Genomic DNA, 23,285 nt, shown 5'->3' with positions numbered 1-23,285 from the left:
GAAATTTATTCTCATGTAAGTTATTAAATCTTTGGGGCCTGCAACCACTGCTTTGTATTCTCTCATAAAAAATAGCATACGATTTACACAAATTTTCATAATGAATTATTTAAGGCAACATGTCAGGATTTCATGACAGTCTGTGACTGTCAAGAAGCTTGGTCATTGGACATCTGGTTCCATCAGATATAAATAGGGAGTACTCCTGAGAAAAACTCCATCCCCGCCCCAATTTCATCAAGAAAAAAAATGGACTCAGCAAACCGAGTTTGCTAAAAAAAAATTCAGTAACGAAACGACTGGCGGAAAAAGCGGAGTACGTTCAATGTGTATTAAGCGCCAACTAAGGGTGGATGGAGAACTGTGCTAGAAGCCAGGGCGGTTCAGCCAAGGCGAATATGACGCAGCCCCCATCGCGCAGGAGCTCGGGATCTGTAGGCGGTGCTGAAAGCTCTGGTGGAGGGGCAGGACTCAGGACAGGTGTCCGAGCCAGAAACCGCAAATTCTGAAAGCCATTACAAGTCTCCTGCCTTGAAAGTCACGAAGTATTTTCTCTCATCCTCCAATCATTCGGCCTCAGTTCCGAAAAACAGCAACCAAAACAAAAGCACAACAATGTGTCCCCGATCCCGCTCCTTCCCAAACACTGAAATATTTCTGAACTTTTCCCGTAGGATAATAAAGGTACTGGTACATCGCTCCTAGGAAACTACCAATCCCAGGAGGCTGCACACACAGCACAGTGGCTGAAACTGAAACTGAAGTCGCTCAGTCGTGTCCGACTCTTTGCGATCCCATGGACTGTAGCCTACCAGGCTCCTCAGTCCATGGAATTTTCCAGGCAAGAGTACTGGAGTGGGTTGCCATTTCCTTCTCCAGGGGCACAGTGGCTACTCTCCCGCATTTCGGAACGCCGCATTACGCTTCAATTCTGATCCGGGTCCGCGAGCCGTGGCCGCGCTGCCTGCTGGGACTTGTGGTCCGCTCCAGAGTCCCTTTCTCCCTTCACGCAGACTCGCGCGGCCTCGGTTCGCCCTTCGGCCCTGCAGAAGCCCAGCCCCTGCTTCAGAGCTCCCTACCCCCAACCCGTCCTGTCCCCTCGGGGGCCAACCTCCTCCGGTCACGTGGGAGCCCTGCATGCAGCGATTGGCGGAGGGGTTCAGGGGCGGGGCGCGAGGCCCTGAGAGGTTCCGTGCCCCTTGTCGGGCCGCTTGTTTGGCTGCTGCCGTCACCTCATGGCGACGCGGGTAGAGGAGGTTGCGCGGGGAAGAGGCGGCGGCGCCGAGGAGGCAGTTGAGGCCGGACGGGGCGGACGGCGACGCAGCCCGCGGCAGAAGGTCAGTGTGGGGGCTGCCCGCCTTGTTGCCGGGGCGGGGAAATGCTGGGGCTAGCTGTTTCGGGGTCCACCTCTTCACTCTCTCCGGTTACCTTTTAGCCATGGGGCGAACATCCGGCCCTCTTCGGTCCCGGGGGTGACGACAGTGGGAGCAGGTGGGCAGAGTGAAACCAGGATGGGTGGGGTGGGAGGGCTGATGGTTGGGGACTGGAGGCGCGCGGCGGAGGCGGGAGAGAGGGCAGGGGGCGCACCCTGGTGAGAGGGGGAAGGGGTGCTTGGCGGGGGCGCGCCAGGTGTGACAGCCACGTGCGGCCGGCGTCGCGGGGCCCCGGACACCAGGTGTTCCCTCTCCCAGCCCCCGCCCGCCACGTGCTTCCCGTGCTCCTAGCGCTGGGCACCACCGTCGAGGGGCTGCCGGGGGTCACGGACTCGCCCTCCTCGCGCCCGGCAGGTGCGCGGGGCGCGCTGCGCGGTGCGTCCCAGCGGCGCGGGCAAGGCTGTTGCGCAGTAAGATAACGGCGCGGGATCCGGGACTGCGCTGCGCCCCCCTTCTCCCGCGCCACTGCGCCGGCTGGCGAGCGCGGCCGCTCGGCCCCCGGGACCCAGGCCCTGGGGCCAGTGTCCCGGTGCCAAGAGGTTGGCTGCACGTGGGGCGGGCGGTGGGGAGAAGATGCTGGAGGGCCTGGGTCCCGCAGACTTGGGAGGAACATCGCGGATAGCCGGTCTTCCCAATGCAGCCCTCCTTCCCCCTATATTTCTCCCCCTTTTCTTACTTTATTTACCCCCCAACCCAACCCGGTGAGCGGACAGTGGAGCGCTTCCCCTATATTGCCCTTTGGTCTCTCTCAATCTGGGAGTTGCGCTGGACCGTTCCCTTGCCTTACTTGACTCACGTCAAGGAGTTTTCAGTGTCTCCCTGGATACAGGAAAATCAAGACCTTCAGAATGGGAGAATTCTACTTGTTCTGGAGTCAGTGGGTGGAGTTCGAAAAAGATTGCACAACGAACCGGGTACAGGGTTTTCAGGGCCCAGGAAGAGAAAGTGCAGGGAAACGGACTGGAAAGGTGGAATCTCATCTTGTTCTTTGCCGGTGAACAGATTGAAACGTTCAACTTGTTGGACGTCTTGCTTGATCACTCGGGGCTGTTTAATGTTACTTAATTATGCATTTGAATACTCATAAATATCACTCCTTTAGGAAATTACGAAATAAAATTTTTCTAATGCGACTCGTGAACTTAAGAACAAAGGTTGGTTTTCCCTCTGTGCAGAATGTCAAGAATTAGTTTTGGGGGGCCTGTTTCTAAGGTTAGGTGTTTTCACGTCCCTGCATGAGAGTGTCACTACTTCTCAATTACCTTTCTCTCTCTCTTTGTACTCAAAAAGAAAGATCCAGTGCTTGAAGGACTGCAAAAGAAGCTGTGGACTGAAGTAACTCTAGGGATTCAACACTGTCACTTTGGACACCTCACTTACTCTCTGAGGGTGGGAAGCCAATCTCAGTGTTTGATTTTGTAGGTCCCCCAGAGGAGGACTTCAGTGAAAAGCCATTGTAATTGAGGACATGAGTTCCTTTTTATGCCCTTAGCAAAAGAATAAAAAGTCTGAATTAGGAACTGAGATTTAACCAGCTAGCATTTTAAAGAACCAAGAAGTAGTGACCCTTTGAGGCAGTACTCTGTTAACAGCTGGATGAGAAGAGACCTGTGTGTCTGTATTGTCTCATTTTTGTTGACTTATATCAGGCACCTTTCTTCTTTGCTCAGGCTATTCTGGGCATCTTTTTTCCTTTTGATTTCCAATTGACTGTGACATGGAATTGAAATGCATGGTTAAACATTAGTTTTTGAATTTTCATTAAAAAAAAAAAAGAAAGATGAATATCTTGTGTTTGTAGAAGTTACTTTTAAGTTATTTCCTTAGGACCCTTCATTTTTTATTTCCTCTGGGCCAGTAGCTTGAAAACATATTCCTAATTCTAATTTGACCTCTGCCCTATTTTTTCAGGAAGCAGAAATGGTGTTTTAACTGATTGGGTTGTTTTGAAAATATTGAAAGAATTAAAGAGGACAGTGAACATTTTGTCACTTTTGGGTTACATTATGGGACTTAAAGTGAGAGACTATTGGAGATGGACTTTGTTGCTTCCTGTTTGTCTTAATCATCTTGTCATTCTTGACCTCAGGTAATTTTGCATTGTTTCATAACTATGGCTGATTGAACAGTCTCTTGAGGTACCTTTTCTGTTTTAACATTACAGTACATTTCTAAGAGTCTCTTGAATTGTCTAAAACTGTGTTGAGGTGATAGCCACTTGCTATTGTGCCTGTTGCTATTTAACTGTTAATTAAAATTAAGTAAAATTAAAAATTGCTTTCCTCATTATACAAACCACATTCCGTATGTTCAATAGCCAGTGTGCCTGGTGGCTACTGTATTAGAGTAGATGTAGAATATTTCCCATCATTGCTCATTTCATAAAGTTCTCTTGGACGACACTGGTCTAAAAAGATGGGATATTACTTTGTTAAGTATTCCAGACATTTTTTAGAACCCCGGGTTCATTCATAGTACTTCTTAAATCCCTATGTAGAATTTGTGGGTTTTTTTGTTTGTTTCTGTTTTTACTAGAATTTGTTTTTACTAGAATTTGTTTTATAAGATCGAGTTTTCAAAAATTAATAGACTTTTTTTTTCGAGCAGTTTTAGGTTTACCAAAAATTGAATGTGAATTGCGGAGTTCACAGGGAACCCCTTTGCCCTGTTATTTATATCTTGCAGCATTGTGGTACATTTGTTACAGTTGATGAGTCAATATTGATAACCTTCCTACTAACTAAAGTCCATAGTTTACATTAGGGTTCACTGTTGGTGCTGTACCTTCTAAGAGTTTTGACACAAGTATAACGACATACATACACCATTACAGATATCATACTGAAGAGTTTTACTACCCTAAAACCTCCATCCCTTCCTCTCTTCCCCCAAACCACTGGCCACCACTGATCTTTTTACTGTCTCTATTCTTTTGCCATTTCTAGAATGTCTTAAGGTTTATTTTTTCCCCCTAGATTTTTGCTTGGAGTATTAAAAATTATTTAACTACTTTTAAACTTATTTTTAGGTCAGATAGGAAGGATAAAGATATATGGGATCTGTGCTCAAATTAATGAAATCTTACATTTATGTGGTGACCTGTAGTATTGATGGCATATTTGCACATACATTAACTGTCAGCATCACTCAGATGCTATGGAGAAGGCTGAGCAGCTGTCACAGTCTTCATTTATAGATGACAAATTGCTCAGCAAGGTCATGGAATTAGCCCAAGGGGTGAAGCTGAGTCTGGAACCCAGTATCCTTTCATCATGTTGCTGCTTAGTCGCTAAGTCTCTAAGTCTTGTCCGACTCTTTGCAAGCCCATGAATCTACACTACAGTAATAAGTAGGTAGTGGTGGGCAAATGGGCTTCCCAGGTGGCTCAGTGGTAAAAAATCCGCCTGCTGTGCTGCTGCTACTGCCAAGTCGCTTCAGTCGTGTCCGACTCTGTGCGACCCCATAGACGGCAGCCCACCAGGCTCCCCCGTCCCTGGGATTCTCCAGGCAAGAACACTGGAGTGGGTTGCCATTTCCTTCTCCAATGCATGAAAGTGAAAAGTGAAAGTGAAGTCACTGAGTCGTGTCCCACTCTCAGCGACCCCATGGACTGTAGCCCACCAGGCTCCTGCATCCATGGGATTTTCCAGGCAAGAGTACTGGAGTGGGGTGCCATTGCCTTCTCTGCGCCTGCTGTGCAGGAGACACAAATTAGATCCCTGGGTTGGGAAGATCCCGGTTGGGAAGATCCTCTGGAGAAGGAAATGGTAAGCCACTCTAGTATTCTTGCCTGGAAAACCCCATAGACAGAGGAGCCTGATGGGCTACAGTCCATGGGGTCACAGAGAGTTGGACACGACTTAGCGACTGAATAACAAACAACACTGGGCAAATAGTATGGATTTGAAGTCAAGACTCGTGGCTCTTGCTGCATATTAGCTTTGTAGCTTTATAGCTTTGAGCAGGTTTTGCAATCGTTCCAAGTCTCAATTGCATCATCTATAAAGTGGGGCTGATGCTAATCCCTAACGCATAGGACTGTTGTAAAGCATAAGCTTTGATGTGACACGTTCAGCACAGTGCTAGGCATGTTAGAATTTTACTTGGTCTGGAGGGGAGCATATATGAAAGGTCAATTTCTGTTGCTTTCAGGGTGTTATTCTGTAAATCTTTCTTGCGTGTGTTCTCAGCATGCTCGGTCGCTTCAGTCCTGTTGGATTCTTTGCCCCCCATGCATGGTAACTTGCCAGGCTCCTCTGTCCATGGGATTTCCCAGGCAGGAATATTGGAGTGGGTTGCCATGCCCTCCTCCAGGGGATCTTCTCGACCCAGGGATTGAACCTGGATCTCCTGCATTGCAGGCGGATTCTTTACCCACTGAGACACCTGGGAATCCCAAATCTATCTTCCAACCTTTGTATTCTTCCCTCTTCCCAGAACCTCCCTGTGATTGACTTAATGAGGAAAAATCAGGTCAGGGTGGGGTGAGAGTATGGGATAGAAAGAAATCATTTGATTATCTTGTTTTTCTCCCCATTTGCAAACTTGATGATGAATTTCCACTCTGCTAGCACAGAGATTAATAAGAATCAAAGTGATCTTCTGTTTACAACATTGTCACCTAATTCTATCAGCAAGCTTTGGTAAATTTTATTTTCATGGAGAAGCAAACAAGCAAAGCAGTTAAAAAGGAGACCAGACACAGCACATACCACCTTCATAGATCATAATATGTATATCACAGTCATTTATGATGTTATGGAAGGTGTTGTGTATGTTATTTTGTGTCATTTATATTGGTCTTGACTAGAGAAGTTTTGTTTAGGAATATACATGCCAAATCCAGAATCTGTAAAACAGGGTGCGTGTGATTTACCTTTGTATGGAATACTTCACAGGAGTCTCTGTAATAGTTTTCTTTTCAATAGATATGCTGTTCAATTTTACACTTTTCAGAGTTGTGTTTCAAAGGAAAGGAACTCACTGTTTTGTGCATTGCACTAAGCACTTAGAATGTCTTTGCATTCTAATATCTCCTTACCTCTGGAGAATAGATGGTAGCGCTGGGTGTCAAAACAAAACAACCACCAGAAAACGTTACTCTTATTAAATAACAGAGCTCAGAGTTGGTGACGTTGGCATAGAGCTGGTATATAATTGTATAATCGATAACACAACTGATGTACTTGACTGCATGGACAGATTCTGCTTACCCAGGGAGTTTTAACCTAATATCCCAAAGCCTGTGCCTCTCCCTCCCTGCAGCTTTCTTCCCAGTTACTTTTTGTTTGGTTCTAACATGATTATCAGTAACTTTTAGTTATTATAATAGATGTGACAGTATTTAAGTGTGCAAAGTGGTATATAGATTTAATATAATATTCACCACCATTGAGAATTAGCTATGTTTAGAATTTTCCCAAACAGGGCATTTCTAGAAGAGGATAAAATAGGTCAAGTGACCCTTTAAGAGTTTGTACTTTGAGTATTTTTTTTCCTTCGTATGTTTTTATGATTCAGTCTATTTCCTAGTTGAAATTCTCTTAAATGTTCTTACTTGAAGGAAACATAATAAAATCGCCAGTGTTGTCCTGTTGACATAATGTTATTAACATTTATTGCTCAGGGTACTGATTTGCATTCTGTATTACATTTCCAAAATGTCCCCAGGACAACCCTCATTACCCACCACTTCCTACTCCATAGTCTGCCATGAATAATATTGCTAAGCTACCACTTTTTCATTTTTCTTCTTTCCCTACTCAGAGCAAAGTAGAATGGTTTGATGAGGAAGATGTGCCAGTAGTTTGGAAGCACGTTTCATTAAGGATGTTTTAGATTGACATGTGGGTCATATTAAAAGTGAGAATGAAAAAAAAAAAAAGTGAGAATGGAGACTTCCCTGGTGGTCCGGTGGCTGAAACTCCACTCTCCCAGTGCAGGGGGCCAGGGTTTGGGTTCAGTCCCTGATAAGGGAGCTGAGCTCCCACATGCTGCAGGGAAGGTACCGCATGCCACAGCCAAAACCCAGTGCAGCCAAATAAATAAATAAATATTTTTTAAAAGAACCTAGGCATATTGCCTAATTCGCAAGTGCACCTTTATTCAGATATTATTATAAACAGTTCTGTTGCATGGTAGCAATATATATTCACTGTATCTAATCTTCTCATAGCTCTAGAAGGTAGTTCCTGTACATCTCTAGTTTATGGATCAGGAAACAGAGGTTGACCTCCCGTGGCCACACAGCAAGTGGTATATTCAAAGGCCAGGCTTTTTGGGCTCCGAAGCCATTAGCCATATTCCATGTGTCTTGTGCTTTCCAAACACATTTCTTGAGGATAGTAAATAAAAATGTACTCTTCATTGAATGTGACTAAAACTTGGTAGTAGGTAAAATGAGTAATCAGTTCAGTCACTCAGTCGTGTCTGACTCTTTGTGACCCCATGAACTGCAGCATGCCAGGCCTCCCTGTCCATCACCAACTCGCGGAGTTTAACTAGACTCATGTCCATTGAGTCGGTGATGCCATGCAACCATCTCACCCACTGTCATCCCCTTCTCCTCCTGCCCTCAATCTTTCCCAGCATCAGGGTCTTTTCAAATGAGTCAGCTCTTCGCATCAGGTGGCCAAAGCATTGGAGTTTCAGCTTCAGCATCGGTCCTTCCAATGAACACCCAGGACTGATCTCCTTTAGGATGGGCTGGTTGGATCTCCTCGCAGTCCAAGGGACTCTCAAGAGTCTTCTCCAACACCACAGTTCAAAAGCATCAATTCTTCAGCACTCAGCTTTCTTCACAGTCCAACTCTCACATCCATGACTCTCACTTCCATGACTACTGGAAAAACCACAGCCTCGACTAGATGGACCTTTGTTGACAAAGTAATGTCTCTGCTTTTGAATATGCTGTCTAGTTTGGTCATAACTTTCCTTCCAAGGAGTAAGCGTCTTTTAATTTCATGGCTGCATTCACCATCTGCAGTGATTTTGGAGCCCCCCTAAAATAAAGTCTGACACTGTTTCTGCTGTTTCCCCAACTATTTGCTATGAAGTGATAGGACCAGATGCCATGATCTTAGTTTTCTGAATGTTGAGCTTTAAGCCAACTTTTTCACTCTCCTCTTTGACTTTCATCAAGAGGCCCTTTAGTTCTTCACTTTCTTCCGTAAGGGTGGTGTCATCTGCATATCTGAGGTTATTGATATTTCTCCTGGCAATCTTGATTCCAGCTTGTGCTTTTTCCAGCCCAGCATTTCTCATGATGTAAAAGTGAGTAATAGATTTTGCTAAATGAAAAGAAATTAGGAAGGGTGGGGTTAGGTCTTTGAGGGTATAGGGAAGCTATAGTAATCCAAGAACCAGGGGAGTTGTGAGTCTTACAGCTTTTGTTTCATCCTGTTATACCCTAAGTTGACCTTAAGATGTTTGATTTAGGAGATGTGTTGCAGTGTGACTCCCTGTAAAGGCACCTCCAAGTTTAATTGGGGTGAATTGAAAAGGAGAGGGTTTAGAGAGAGATTCTGCCAAAGTCTACACAACGTAGTGTTAACAAAGAGCTGAAGGGGTCGGGTTAAGTGGGATAAGACAAAGAGAAGGCCAAAGGAAAAAAGAGAAGGTCTGATGTTTCAAAGGTGCATCATGACTGGTCCACATGGAGCTGGTGAAGGATGATGTCATGAAGTCAGGACAGGGATGCTGCATTGAGGTAACTCATAAAAGGAGAGGACCATTCTACCTCTCAGGAGTCTGTGGCTTGAAGATGCTAAATGTGTGGCCCAGCCCCTGTCCCTTTGCAAAATAGATTAGGCCCAAGCACATTTCAGCAGCTTTATGCATTAAAATCTCATTTCCTGATCCTTCTGCTGCCTGGATAGGTGTTTAGGCTGACATAGGTATCTCTCAGATTGCTGTTAATCACTGAATTACACTTTTAGAGCTAGAAGTGATTTTGCAAGTCATAGAGTCCAGCATCCTTCCTTTTAATAAAAGAAATGGCCATAGAAGTTAAATGTGAAATCAAATGCCATCATTCGTGGATTAAAAGACAGATGACCTGCACAGTTTAAGATGTTAGCACCGACCACTCTAGATAGTAACACTGACTCCTTCTTGGCTTCTTTACAAGTAGGAGAAATCAGGTGCCCTTGCCCTAACTTCAGCACTGGTTTGCCCCTCTTTTCTTCTCATTTACCTCATTAATGCCCCTGTTCTTTACATGCTGTGACAATCATTCTAGAGCCTTTTGCTGGCTAAAGTAACAAGTTGGGACAAATCCTTGGGATTTCCCTGGTGGTCCAATGGTTAGGACTCAGCACCCTCACTTCCAGGGCCCCAGGTTCAATTCCTAGTCCAGGAGCTAAGATATCACCCTTTACGATAATTTTGAGGATTCAGTGAAGAAGTATATCAAGTACTGTTGGAGAGGCTTCCGAATGAACCAGAACAACAAAGAAAGGTGAAGGGCAAATGGTTTATACCAAATCTCCCTCACTCACCCGTGTAGATTACAGTGATAGGGACTGTAGTGCCTTAACCAAAAGGGAAAAGGGCTGACTGTTAGGTGTGGTCCTCCCACCCTAGAGATGGATCCGCTTGGTTCAGGAGCTGTCTCAGGCTCTGCTTTCGCTGAGCTGGCCTTGCATCTCTCTGTCCCTGCTCCACCACAGCCAGGGTGGCAGTTCTCAAGCTTTTCGGTTTCAGGGCCCTATTGCATACTCAAAAATTATTGAAAACCCCAAGAAGCTTTTGTTTATGTGGGTTATATATCATGATAATTCCCATGTTTACAAATTGAAACAATTTTAAATTATTATTAACTTAAAAAATCAACTGGCCTTGTACTAGTTATCTATTCCTCCTGTATAACGTATTGTCCCCAAACTTAGCACCTGACACAACATGTACGATCTCAGGAGTCTGAAAGTGACTTCACTGCGTCCTCTGCTTCAGGGCTTCATGGGCTGCAGTCCTCTGAAGGCTTGAGTGGGCAGGATCCACTTCCAGGCTCACATTCGTGTGGTGTGGGCAGGATCCAGTACTTTGCAGGTTGTTCCTCATGAGCTGCTGGCTGGAGGCCTCCCTTGCTTGCTTGCCACCAGGGCCTTTCCATAGGCATCTCACAGCATGGCTGTTGACTTCATCGAATGAAGCAAGATAGAGCACCAGCACAGAAGAGGAGGAAGCTGCAGTCTTTTGTCACATAATCAAAGAAGTGACAACCTCCCTTTTGCCAAATTCTCTCAGCGTTAGAAGCCAGGCACTAGATCCAGCTCACACTCAAGGGGAAGGAGGAGAATTCTACAAGGTCATGAATAGTAGGAGGAAGAAACTGCATACCACACATTAACATTATAAATAATGTTGTTGTAAAAGTTAAAAGTAGCTTGTTTTCCAGAATAAAAATTGAGAAGAATGGCATTGTTTTACATTTTTGCAGATATCTTTAATGATTGGCTTAGTAGGAGATAGGTAAATTCTCAGATCTGCTTCTGCATTCCATCTGTGGAAACATGCCATTTTAGTTGAAGTGTGTGAAGACAATCTAGCCTCACACACATTTGTAGTTGGAACAGGGAGGAGTATTTTAATAGCCTTTTTAGATAATTGTGGGAATTCTTTGATACTACACCAAAACTCAGCAAATAGTAGTTCTTGAAGGTTAGTTGCCAGTGTGGGTCCTGAAATCTTATGTAACTTTTGTACTGTTTTAAAACTATGGGTCTATTTTGCACTTTGGATGTTTTTTCTCATGCATCATTTTGTGGTATCATCCATTAGTCATTTAGAAAATACTGGTTTACTGAATTGTGTTGATATTCGAAATGTTATCACACGTTTTACAATATCAAAATCACAAAATTCATCAGAAAAGTCTTTAAGTATTTGGAAGCTTCTGGTGGCAGATAGTTTTCAAAAATTCTGAATTTTGCTTAAAAACTCAAATTTTATCTTTGGCAACAAATACTGTCAGTTGTTTGCCTTTAAGTGACAGACTCTGTTCATGTATATTGGAGAAAATATACCTGCCAAATACCCAAGTCTGAATAAACAGTGGTGAGCTGTCTTTAAAAGAAATTATTGTTAGGTAAAAGAGTAGTCCCCCCCCCACCCTCCTCCGGTACATCAAGATGTAGGACAAAACCCATGACTCCTAGTATAGTTTGGTGCTGCTGCCTTGATTTTTTTCTAAGGAGCCAGCAGTGTTACTCACTATTGTTTTTGTACCATCAGTACAGATGTCAACACCAAAAAAGACAAATGCCATTTTAGTATTATGAAAATAGTTTTTTAGCTTGCAGACTACCTGGAAGGGTCCACAGACTATACTTGAGAACCACCGCCCTCCAGTTTTATCAGAAGTGGCGTCTGCTTTTTGTTGTTTATTCTGTCAGAAGAGAATAGGCTTATTTTTCATGGGCCTTTCCCTAAGACGTTGTGAGGAGTGTGGCATCCCAGTTATCACTAACTCAACTGCTTTGTCTTGCTACTGGAGCAATTCAGTAATCCAAGCAACTGGAATATGTTTATATTAATTCTTGATGACCAGTATAAAGTTAGGTTTTATTTGCTAAAGTTTTGAATATTTGAAATCATGATTTACCATGATTCTTTGTTCATGTGTGTGGGGTAAAATATACATAACATAAACATGGTCATTTTTAGGCATACAGTTCATTGGCATTAAGACATGAACAGTGTTGTGCAAGCTGTACCGCCATCCATCTCTAGAACTTTTTCATCTTCCCAAACTGAACCTCTGACTCCATTTCCTCTCCTCCTGGAAGCCACCGTTCTGTTTCCTTGCTTTGTGAATTTGACTACTCCAGGTATTACATGTAAGTGAAATCAGACTACATTCTTTTGTTCGACTTTTCATTTAGCATAATGTCTTATTCAAGGTTCATCCGTGTTGCAGCATGTGTCAGAATGATCTTTTTAAGGTTAAATAATATCCTAATGTAAGATGCAAGTGCACCTTGAAGATAGTGCAGGTTCTAGTCCAAACCACTGCAATGAAGCAAATAACACAATGAGGTGAGTCAGACGAATTTTTTGGTTTCCCAGTGCGTACAGTTATTTACTATGATTCTTTGTGCTCTGTAGTCTGTTAAGTGTGCAGTAGCATTATGTCTTAAAAAAATGTACATACTTTAAATACGTTATTGTGAAAAAAATGCTAACCATCTGACAACGCAGAGTTGCCACAAACCTTCAGTTTGTAAAAAGTGCAATATCTGCAAAGCAGAATAAAATCAGGTATGCCTTTACCATACTTTATTTTATTAGTTCATCCATCGATGGGCATTTGGGTGTTCTTTATGTTTCTTAACTTTAGATGTGATTCTTTAGGACATTTCCTGTAGAAACACTACCTCCATTCCAGGCTCTGTACATGTAGGTCTCAAATCATGGCTTCTTCTTCCTCACGTCTTACTTTGCTCCCTAGTTTATCTGTATAATGAAGTAATGCTGTCACTATCTTAGAATTGTAAGGCTAAACTAAATAGTGTATTTTAAATGTTCAGCACTTAGCAATTAGTAAATGTTAGGTTTTTTTTCCTTCCTTCCTCCCTCCACTCAGAACTTAGTCTTATATACACTGTTAACCCTCTTTTGTGTATTCCAGGTATCTCAAACTGATTCTACTTGGGAAGAGTTAACTATCCATGATGAACCTTTTTTTTAAACTGGTGAAGTGACTGGGTAGATGGTCTAGCTGTACTTTCAAATTGAGGCCAAGTTTAAATGAATTGTTTCAATTTTCAGAATTGTTTTAAGAAGGAGATAAATCAGAATGGCTGCAAAAATTCATGCTTAGTAGATCCTTTTTTTCCTCCCCTATAATCCAATTTCTTACTATAATGTAGTGTAAAGATTTGGGGGGACAAACCCAGAGGTCTGTCAAGCAGGGTGAAGGGAGAAGATGATATGAAATTACTCAAGACAAACTCCTACAGTCTTCAGACTCTGAGCCTGGGGTGTGATGGAGTAGTGAAAAAATATAGTATTGCTTTTTATAATACTTCTTATAATACTGGTCATGGTGAGCGTTTCAAATGTCTAGCACATAGTTTGGGAGATAACTTTATAGAATAAAGTTTCCTCCATTTACTGGCTTCTGTATGAATATGTTTTTATACTCACATGTCCATCCAGGACCAAATGCTTTTTTTCCCTTAATTACACCTTGGAGATTGGTCCTTACTGACATGGCACTGCCTTACTCTCTTGAATAACTGCCTCCTTTTACCTTGTATGGAAGACCATTATTTATTTACTCAGTTCTATATCAGTAGACCATCTGGTTCCTGTGCGTAGCAACAGGTGGTGGTGTGTTGAGTAGCCTTTGCCCTTGAGTGAGAATATCTGTGGAATAAACTTCAGTGGACTCACTGGTGAAAGTGAATGTGCATTCAGACATTCAGAAATAACTGCTGAATACCTCTGCAAAATCAGTATGCTACCAAGGTAGACTTCCCAGGACCCTGTTTGCCCACATGAAGTTTTGTTTGTTTTAAATCATCCTTTTAAATCTGGTCAGTGTTCCTTTGATTTCTATTTTCATTTGTATTTCTTTTAATTATGAATGAGGTTGAACTTCTTTTTTTTTTCTTTTTGGCCTTGCCACACAGCATGTGGGATCTTAGTTCCCTGACCAGGGATCAAACTCATGCCCCCTACAGTGGAAACACAGAGTCTTAACCACTGGACCACCAGGGAAATCCAGGTTGAACATGTTTTCATATGTTGGGCATTTTCTTTAACTGTAATCGGATTGTTCAGAAATCCTTGAAAATTGAATCTCTGACTCATTTGAAGCCCTATGAATGTTGTCTTCTGGCTAGTCTGAAGTTTCCAATTAATATTTAGTAAATTGATTTTCCTCTTCTTTAAAAAAATAAATTAGCTTCTGAGTTTTCTGAGAAAGCTCTGGGCTGTCCCAGAACCCCGGGTTTGAGCCTCCTGGTCCTGTAGCAGATTCCCGCCACTGTCTCTTTGGCATGTGGTCATGTGTGTGTTTCAGTGCTCTTCTTTCTTTTCGTCCCACCCTCTCCTTCCCCCACTGTGTCTGCATCTCTATTCCTGCCCTGCAGATAGGTTCATCAGTACCATCTTTCTAGATTCTCTATATATGCATTAATATATGATATTTGTTTCTCTCTGACTTACTTCATTCTGTGTAGTTGGCCCTAGGTTCTCACACCTCATTAGAACGGACTCAAATGCATTTCTTTTTATGGCTGAGTAATATTCGACTTCTGTATTCATCTGTTGATGGACATCTAGGCTGCTTCCATGTCCTAGCTATTGTAAATAGTGCTGCAGTGGACATTGGGGTACATGTGTCTCTTTCAGTTATGGTTTCCTCAAGGTATATCCCCAAGAGTGGGATTGTTGGGTCATATGGTAGTTTTATTCCTAGTTTTTAAAGGAATCTCCATAGTGGCTGTATCAATTTACATTCCCATCAGCCATGCAAGAGGGTTCCCTTTTCTCCATACCCTCTCCAGCATTTATTTTTCTTAGAGTTTTGGATGATGACCATTCTGACTGGTGTGTGATGATACCTCATTGTGGTTTTGATTTGCATTTCTCTGATAATTAACCATGTTGAGCATCTTTTTGTGTGCCTTTTAGCTATTTGTATGTCTTTGGAGAAATGTCTATTTAGATCTTCCACTTTTCTAATTTCAAAAGTGCATGAACCTACCAACTCCATCCGTTTAAAGAAATAGTTAAAAAAATACATATGAAAATGTAAGTTTTATAATAGATTTGTTTGTAAAAATTTGTATTTGGAAAAAGCCTCTCAAAATAAAGGAAACTTAGGAAAGAGATTTGTATTTTCAAAACCGAAGAAGACGTGTCTCGGCCATGCTGAGAGTGGGAAGAACCTGGTGTCTGTGGCTTCTTTCCTCGCCTTGTGGCCAGGCAGGCTTGTGCTCTGTCTTCGCTTTCCTTCTTCGTAGTGGGGGGCTCCTAGAGGAAATTATTAGAAACATAGGCTTGAAGATATTTTTACAGATAATTTAGTTTACTCTTAAGACACAAAAAAGTTTTAGGAAAACCTCTCAGTGTCTTAAATACAATCACTTGAAAGTATTTAAAGATATCTCTACGCCCAAATTAGTGTTGTCTTGCCTCCCTAAATCCCAGAGTTAGTTACTGCTAAAAATTCCAGGTCTTTCCCAGTGTTTTCCTAAATTCATGCTGGTACATCTAGCATGCTAGATTTTTTTTTTAAAGATGCTTAATGTCTTAGATTTCTTTTGTAACTGCATGTTTGACTTTGAACTTTTATTTTCCAAGGCTTATGTGTGAAGGGAGGGGAGCGGTGTGATGGTGAGAACATAGGCTCTTGAGTTTGACGGACCTGGTTTTGAGTTTTCCGATCCCCTTTTACTGACCTGAAGATGATCTTGGGCAAGTAACTTCACCTCACTGAGTCTCACTTTCCTTGTCCGGAAATAGTGAGACCCACCTCTCAGTGGAGTGGAGAAGGTTAAATGGGAGTAATGGGCCTTGTAAGTTCTGAAGGTTCCCGTTACCTACTTGAGAAGTTTCTCAAGACTCTGGGGACCAGAGGCGAGTTCAGGATTTCTGCCAGGGGTGAGGAAATGAATCTGTGCAAGCAGCCTTTTCCCCTGCGCCTCCTGCGGCCACCCAACCCTCCATGGGCAGGACCAGCCAGGACCAAGTGTCTGCGCTCAGCACGTGCCTGGCGCTGGCCGAAGGCATTCAAGCTGGTTTAAGCAGATGGTACTTGAAATAATTAGGAAGCGAACGTGGGTGTTAGCTTTTTTGTTTTTCCTTCAGACCGGTCTTAGTAAAAGAACAGCCATCATTAAAAACACTGAAACAAAATAAGCCAAAGAAAAATGGTTCTTTAGCTTCAACAATATTTGAAGGAGTGGAAGTGAAAGTTGTTGTTGGTGGGTTTTTTTTAAGTTTTTATTTATTTACTTGGCTTTGCCATGTCTGTTAGTTGCATAATGCAGGATCTTTAGTTGCTACAGGCAAACTCTTAGTTGTGGCATGTGGGATCTAGTCCCCTGACCAGGGCTTGAACCCAGGGCCCCCTGCATTGGGAGTGTGGAGTCTTATGCATTGGACCACCAGGGAAGTCCCAAGTGAAAGTTTTAAACTTTTATTATTATTATTATTGGGCCATGCCATGTGGCCCAGGACATCTTAGTTCCCTGACCAGGGATTGAACCCAGGCACTCAGCAGTGAAAGTGTAGGTCCTAACCACTGGACCTCAGGGAATTCCCAAAACCATCTGTTTCTAGATGTATTTCCTCCCAGTGCTTTCTATGTGTGTATGTGTATATACATAATACATGGTACATGCTGTTTTGTAATTTCTTTTTATATGTAAACTTTGGGAGCATCTCTCCCCATTATTAAATCATTATTAAATAGACTGCTGTATATTTACTAGAAGGTCAGGCAGGGTGTGGATGTTTGTACAATAGACATAGGCTCGTCAGAAAGCAGTATGTTGCTGTGGTTAAGAGCATGAACTCAAGTTAGATGCCAGGGTTCAGATCTTTGCCCTGCAATTTACTATGACCTTTGGCAGGATGAAATGGCGACCCACTCCAGTACTCTTGCCTGGAGAATCCCATGGATGGAGGAGCCTGGTGGGCTACAGTCCACGGGATCGCAAAGGGTCGGACACAACTGAGCGACTTCACTTTCGCTTTGGCAGGATACTTAACATTACCATGCCACAGTTTGCACATGTGTAAAGCAGAGACAATAATGGTAACTGTCTCAACATAGTTGTGAGGATTAAATTAGGGAGTACACGAAGTGCATACCGTAGTGCCTAGCTATAGTATTTGCTGAATAAGTATTAGCTGTTGCTGCTATTGTTTATATAAGAGATTGTACCCAAGCAAAGATGTCCAGAATGGTTGTCAGAAAGGGCAGAGTAGGCTGTGTGATATAGAATTCTGTGCTTAAGGAGATGAAGACTGAGAAATCATTTACAATGTAAATGAACTTGTTGGCCCTAAGAATTTGCTTCGTATCAAATGGTCCAGTGCAGAACCTCAAGTAGGAAAAGTTGGGGCCTGCTGTATTGAGAGTACTTGTAGACCGTTAATAATCAAGATAATCAAGCTGGAACTGGACTTATTCATAAACCAGAGATTTTATAGAGCCAGAGTCAGTCTTTCATTAGCAAATGTTAAGAATAAATCAAAATTAATTGTACAGGAGAGAATGGAAATGTAATACTGTCTTGCTTCTAATGACAAAATAATAATAGTGATATTTTCTCAAACTAGTGTGGTAGCACTTAGACACTTCCCATGGTTTGCTTTCAGCAGCCGTTTGACCCCTGTGTTTCCCACTTATTGGTACTTGAGCACCTTTTATGCATAAGCTGCCATTATCTAGGAGCATGTACATACCGAATAAGTGATAACGTAATATGTGCGACAGGAGTTTAGAGGTGAAAGGAGTATCTGGAAAGACAAAAAGGTAGTGTTAACTAAAAATAGAGAATGATGAAATAATATTAGAAGGATAACATGAGATGTAATGGCTGTACACTATATAGATTAATTTAATATCCTTATTTATGCTTGGTACCACCAGCTGTTAATTTGAGTTAGTTGAACATTTTGGCCTTTCTAAACTCTTTTTTTTTTTCCTGTCTGTGGTAGTCATAATTGACCTATATGCTTTTAATCTGAAAGCAGAGTAACTTTTAGTTAAATTTCCTATGACATTTTGAAATAGGTTGATGAATATACTGTGAGTTTTCTCCAAAATTGGGAAAATGAAGGATAGCAATAAGAGAAAATAATTTGCAAGTCATATATATGATAAGAGACTTGTATCTAGGTGTGTATAAAGAACTCTTATAACTCAATTATAAAATAACAAATAACCCAAATTTAAAAATGGGCAAAGGAGCTGGATAAATGTTTTTCCAGAGGAGGTATACAAATGGTCAGTAAGCACATGAAAAGGTTCTCAACATCACTAGTCATTAGGTGAGATACCGTCACGCCGAATACCATGGCTGTAATCAAAACGACAGACAATAACAAGTATTGATGAAGATGTGGAGAAATTGGAACCCCCACCCTAAACAGAAATATTTTCCTCTAGGGAGAGAGATTAGACTTGCATTGCTTTTCTCATTTCTGTTTAATATGTAAATTGCAGCTTTGAAAATAAACCTTATTGAGGTAAAACATACATTCAGACAAGTATACATGTTGTAAAAGCTTAGCCTTAATGAATTTTCGCAAAGTGAATGTCTGTGTTACTCCATCTAGCTATTACTGAGCACCTCAGAAGCCCCTACACTCAATGGTAAACACTCCCTTGATTTCTAGCACCAACGATTGGCTTTCCTGTTTTGGAACTTTATATGTAAATGGTTTCCTGTGGTGTTTTCTATGAGACTCATCCCTGTTGCTGCATCTAGCAGTACTTGGTTCTCTTTGGTGGATGATATGAACACACTACAATGCATCTATTCTTCTGTTGATAGAAATTTGGGTTGATTTCATTTGGGGGCAATTACAAATAGTACAGCTTTTAAGATTCTTGGCCTTTGGCTGCACATCTGTACATACTAGGGTAAAATCCTTGGGGTAGAATTAACTAAGTTGGAAGGTAGCCATATTGCGAAAGAGGTTTTAAAAGTGGCTGCACCAGTTTATTCTTGCAAAAGCAGAGTTCTTGATTTATCAACATTCAACTATAAAAGATAAGAATTTAGTTCCTATAATCTCTCAATTCCCTGCTACTTTGATACTTTAAATTATCTTCTTTAAAAATTATCTTCATTTCTTCAATTGAATACTATTGAATAATTTGAAATAGTAAATCTCTGTTCTCTAACTTTGTAATGTAGCTTTTGTCCACTTGTGATAAGAGAAAGGTATTAGCCACCTCCCCATCAGTTAATTTTCTTCAGAAAAGGAAGAGGCCGTCTTTATGCAGAGAGGAAATGTACACAATTTAAATTTGTGCCCCATCACATAACCAAGTAGTGTTAAAAAGGAGAAAACCACCATCTCCCCCTTGAGTAAATGGGTTGACCAGGATGATAGAAGAGAAAGTAAGTTTAAAATACTGGTGGAGAATAAAATACTAGAATGAAGCCTGCTCTCCCATGCCTGCTGTCTGTTAGAGCAGTGGTAGCTGCTTAACACCTAATTCTCACAATGTCTGTGACTTTTAAGAGAGCAAGGTATTCGCTTTCTCATTTAGTAGTCCAGTGTGGGTGTTCTTGGTAAGAAGGGTGGCTTTATGTGTGTGAGCTTAGGGGCCCGAGCTGCTTTCATCCTATGGCTCTGCTGTCTCTTAGGGTCTTGGAGACCTCTGTCCAGCCAGAGTAGGAAGGAGATGGGGGAGAAAGAATGTGTGCTTCTCAGAAGAAAAGTTTTGTTGCAGAAGGGAAAGTCATCCCTCTGGCTCACATTTTATTGATGGGAACTTCGCATGAGAGTCCCGGTCATGTGAAAGGGGCTGTGAAATGTCGGCCATCCTGAGGGCTCGGCCAGCAGTCCTGGCTCTGCAGGATTTTGGAGGAGCCTGGGTTACTGCTGGACAGTCAGTGAGCCATCTCTGCTGTACCGTGCCCTAGAGGCTGAGACCTGAGAAAAGAACATTCATTAACTTGGGATAATTTCATGTCTTTTAAGGTACTAAGTGTTTTAAGTGGTGAATTTTTATAAGGAAGTAAGTTTATTTTGTGTGTGTGAAATAAGTTTAGATGTACAACTAAATGGCATTTCTTGTTTCCTTTGCTACCACTCAGTTGTATGATTTGTTTTAACTTTAATTTTATTTTACTTTTATTTTTATTGGAGTGTAGTTGATATACAATATTATGTTAGTTTCAGGTGTACAGCAAAGTGAATCAGTTGTATATATATATCTCTCCACTTTTTATCTTCAGTTCTTTTTCATATAGGTCATTACAGAGTATTGAATAGCATTCTCTGTGCTATACAGTGGGTCCTTTTTTATCTGTTTTATATTTAGTAGCATGTATATGTCAATCCCAAACTCCCAGTTTATCTTTCTCTCCCTTTCCCTCCTGGTAACCATAAGTTTGTTTTCAACATCTGTGACTCTACTTCTGTTTTGTGAATAAGTTCATTTGTACCCATTTTTTAAATTCCACATATAAGCGATATCATATTATATTTGTCTTTCCGTGTCTGGCTTACTTCACTCAGTATGACATTCTCTAGGTCCATCCATGTTGCTGCAGTTGGCATTATTTCATTCTTTTTTTTATGGCTAATATTCCATTGTGTATATACTGTATATATACATACAACATGTTCTTTGCCCATTCCTCTGTTGATGGACTTGTAGGTGGCTTCCGTGTCTTGGCTGTTTAAATAGTGCTGCAGTGAGCATTGTGGTGCATGTATCTTTTCAAATTATGGTTTTCTCTGGATATAGTCCCAGCAGTGGGATTGTTAGATCATATGGTAGCTCTGTTTGTAGTTGTTTAAGGAGCCTCCATGCTGTTCTCCATAGTGGCTGTACCAGTGTGCATTCCCACCGACAGTGTAGGAGCCTTCCTCTTCTCTACACCCTCTCTAGCATGTGTGGGCTTCCCTGGTGGCTCAGCTGGGAAAGAATCCGCCTGTGATGTGGGAGACCTGGGTTTAGTCCCTGGGTTGGGAAGATCCCCTAGAGAAGGGAAAGGCTACCCACTCCAGTATTCTGGCCTGGAGAATTTCAGGAACTGTATAGTCCATGGGGCCGCTAAGAGTCAGACATGACTGAGTGACTTTCACTTTCACACTTGCACTTTCTCCAGCAGGTATTGTTTGCAGATTTTTTGATGATGGCCAATTCTCACTGATGTGAAGTGGTACCTCACTGTAGTTTTGATTTGCATTACTCTAATCATTAGTGTTGTTGAGCATCTTTTCATGTGCTTTTTGGCCATCTTAACTGGAATTTTCTTACTCTTTACAGTTAGGTCACCTCTCAGTGAAGCTTAGAAACTACCATATTTATATTCATTTTACAAATGACTAAGAAAGAAAAAAGCTGTCAACGTATGGTGTGTAATTGATTGTAAACACTGATTACATTTAATTTACTCTCCCCTCCCATCTTTTTTCTCCTCTCCCTTCCCTCTAGTTTGTGATTGGCACAATGGAAGAAGCTGGAATGTGCGGGCTCGGAGTGAAAGCGGATATGTTGCATAACTCTCAGTCCAATGATATTCTTCAACATCAAGACTCACACTGTGGTGGTACAAGTAACAAGCATTCCTTGGAAGAGGATGCACGCAGTGACTTTATAACAAAGGGCAGGAGTTTGGTGAGCCCGACGTACTGCACACGAGAGTCACGGGAGGAAATTCCTGGGCGAGAGGCTCGAACAGATCCCCCTGATGGCCAGCAGGATTCAGAACGCAGCAGGAACAAAGACAAAACCTTAGGTAACGGCCTCGTTGCCTCTGCTTGGGGCTGCGCACTTCACGTATCGCTCCTGTGACCTGTGTTTCCAGCAGCACAGGCCTGATGAGTGAACGTGGCCAGTGTCGAGAGCGATGTTGCTCAGCTAACACTTCGGTCATTCTCAGCGAGGCGGGCGGCCTGTTGCTGCATTGGCGTGCAGGGGCCAAGGTAGCAGAGGAGGAAGTAGTCAGGGATGGGCTTTCGTGGAAGAAATCTGGGGACAACTTGACAGAAGTAGTATTTTGGGTCGGGGGTGATGGGGGTCATGCTGCCTTGCTTGTGGGATGTTAGTTCCCCCACCAGGAGTTGAACTTATGCCCTTAGCAGTGAAAGTGGAGAGTCATAACCGCTGGACCACCAGAGAGTTCCCACCCAGAAGTAGTATTTGACTTGCCTTGTTTGCATCTTTAATGTAGTCTGACCAAAATTCACTGTGAAAACTATAGATTTATTTGATCATTTTATTTCAAACCTAGTCACAAAACTTTAGAGGTGATGTAATATTAGGTGTAGTTCAGGAAGTGGGTTAAGACTGGGTTTTCAAGAATATGTTTTCTTTTTCCTGCTGTGTTTGAGATTTAGGACTAAGATTGTGGTATGGTAAATCTCACTAGGAAATCTGATTTTCCCTTTTATTTTAAGGTTACTCGTTGTTCCTAAGTTTTTCATACTTGTTCTACCTGAGATTAACAGTGTTTTATTTGTTTGGTTCTCTATATGTTGAGTTGAGATGATCTTCCTTATTAAATCCATTTTTTGTTAACTTGGAGAACTTAAAAATTTGTAGATATATGAAAAATAATATTAATTCCTTGCAAACAAGACAGATTTCTTCAAAATCAGCCGTCCCAGTTAAATGTGTAAAAGCAGGAGTCTTAGAAAGTTACATATCATGTTACCATATGACACAGCAGTTCTACCTCTAGTTATATTTCCAAGAGGGTTGAAAACGTGTGCACACAAAATCCTATCTTGGAGTGCTTGAGTGCTCAGCCATAGAAAGGAATGTATCCTGATATACAAGTGGTTGAACCTTGAAGATAATAAGCGATAGAAAACAGATACAAATGGCCAAAAATTACACAGTTGCACTTAATATGAAATATCTAGAATTGGCAAATCCACAGAAACAGAAAGTAGAGTAGTAGCTAACAGGGGCCTGGAGGAGGGAGCCTGGGGAGTTCATTGGCATGGGATTTCTTTTTGTGGTGATGAGAATGTCCTGAAATTAGACAGTGGTGATAGTTGTACAACTTTGTGATAATCCTCAATTGTTCACTTTAAAAGGGTGAATTTTATGGTCTGTGAATTATATCTCAGAAAAAAAAACTGAATTCTCATAAAAATTGTAGGTTACCTTATTATTTCTAATTGTATTCAATAATC

The 23,285-nt window shown here is 42.0% G+C and overlaps 1 protein-coding gene across 1 annotated transcript in view; it reads left to right on the top strand.

Moving 5' to 3' along the window:
• Positions 1-1,139: 1,139 nt before the first annotated feature.
• The window catches only part of TXLNG (taxilin gamma), a gene marked incomplete at its 3' end in the record, with an annotated part of 33,134 nt that continues 10,988 nt past the window's right edge, over positions 1,140-23,285 (top strand). Inside the window, 2 exon segments of the mRNA XM_018043859.1 lie at positions 1,140-1,337; positions 21,577-21,880. Coding sequence (XP_017899348.1) covers positions 1,236-1,337; positions 21,577-21,880 — 406 coding nt within the window.

Source organism: Capra hircus, assembly GCF_001704415.2.
Source record: "Capra hircus breed San Clemente chromosome X unlocalized genomic scaffold, ASM170441v1, whole genome shotgun sequence".
NCBI lineage: Eukaryota > Metazoa > Chordata > Mammalia > Artiodactyla > Bovidae > Capra > Capra hircus.
Note: the sequence above shows the minus strand (reverse complement) of the source record. Positions and strands in the feature narration are given on the sequence as shown.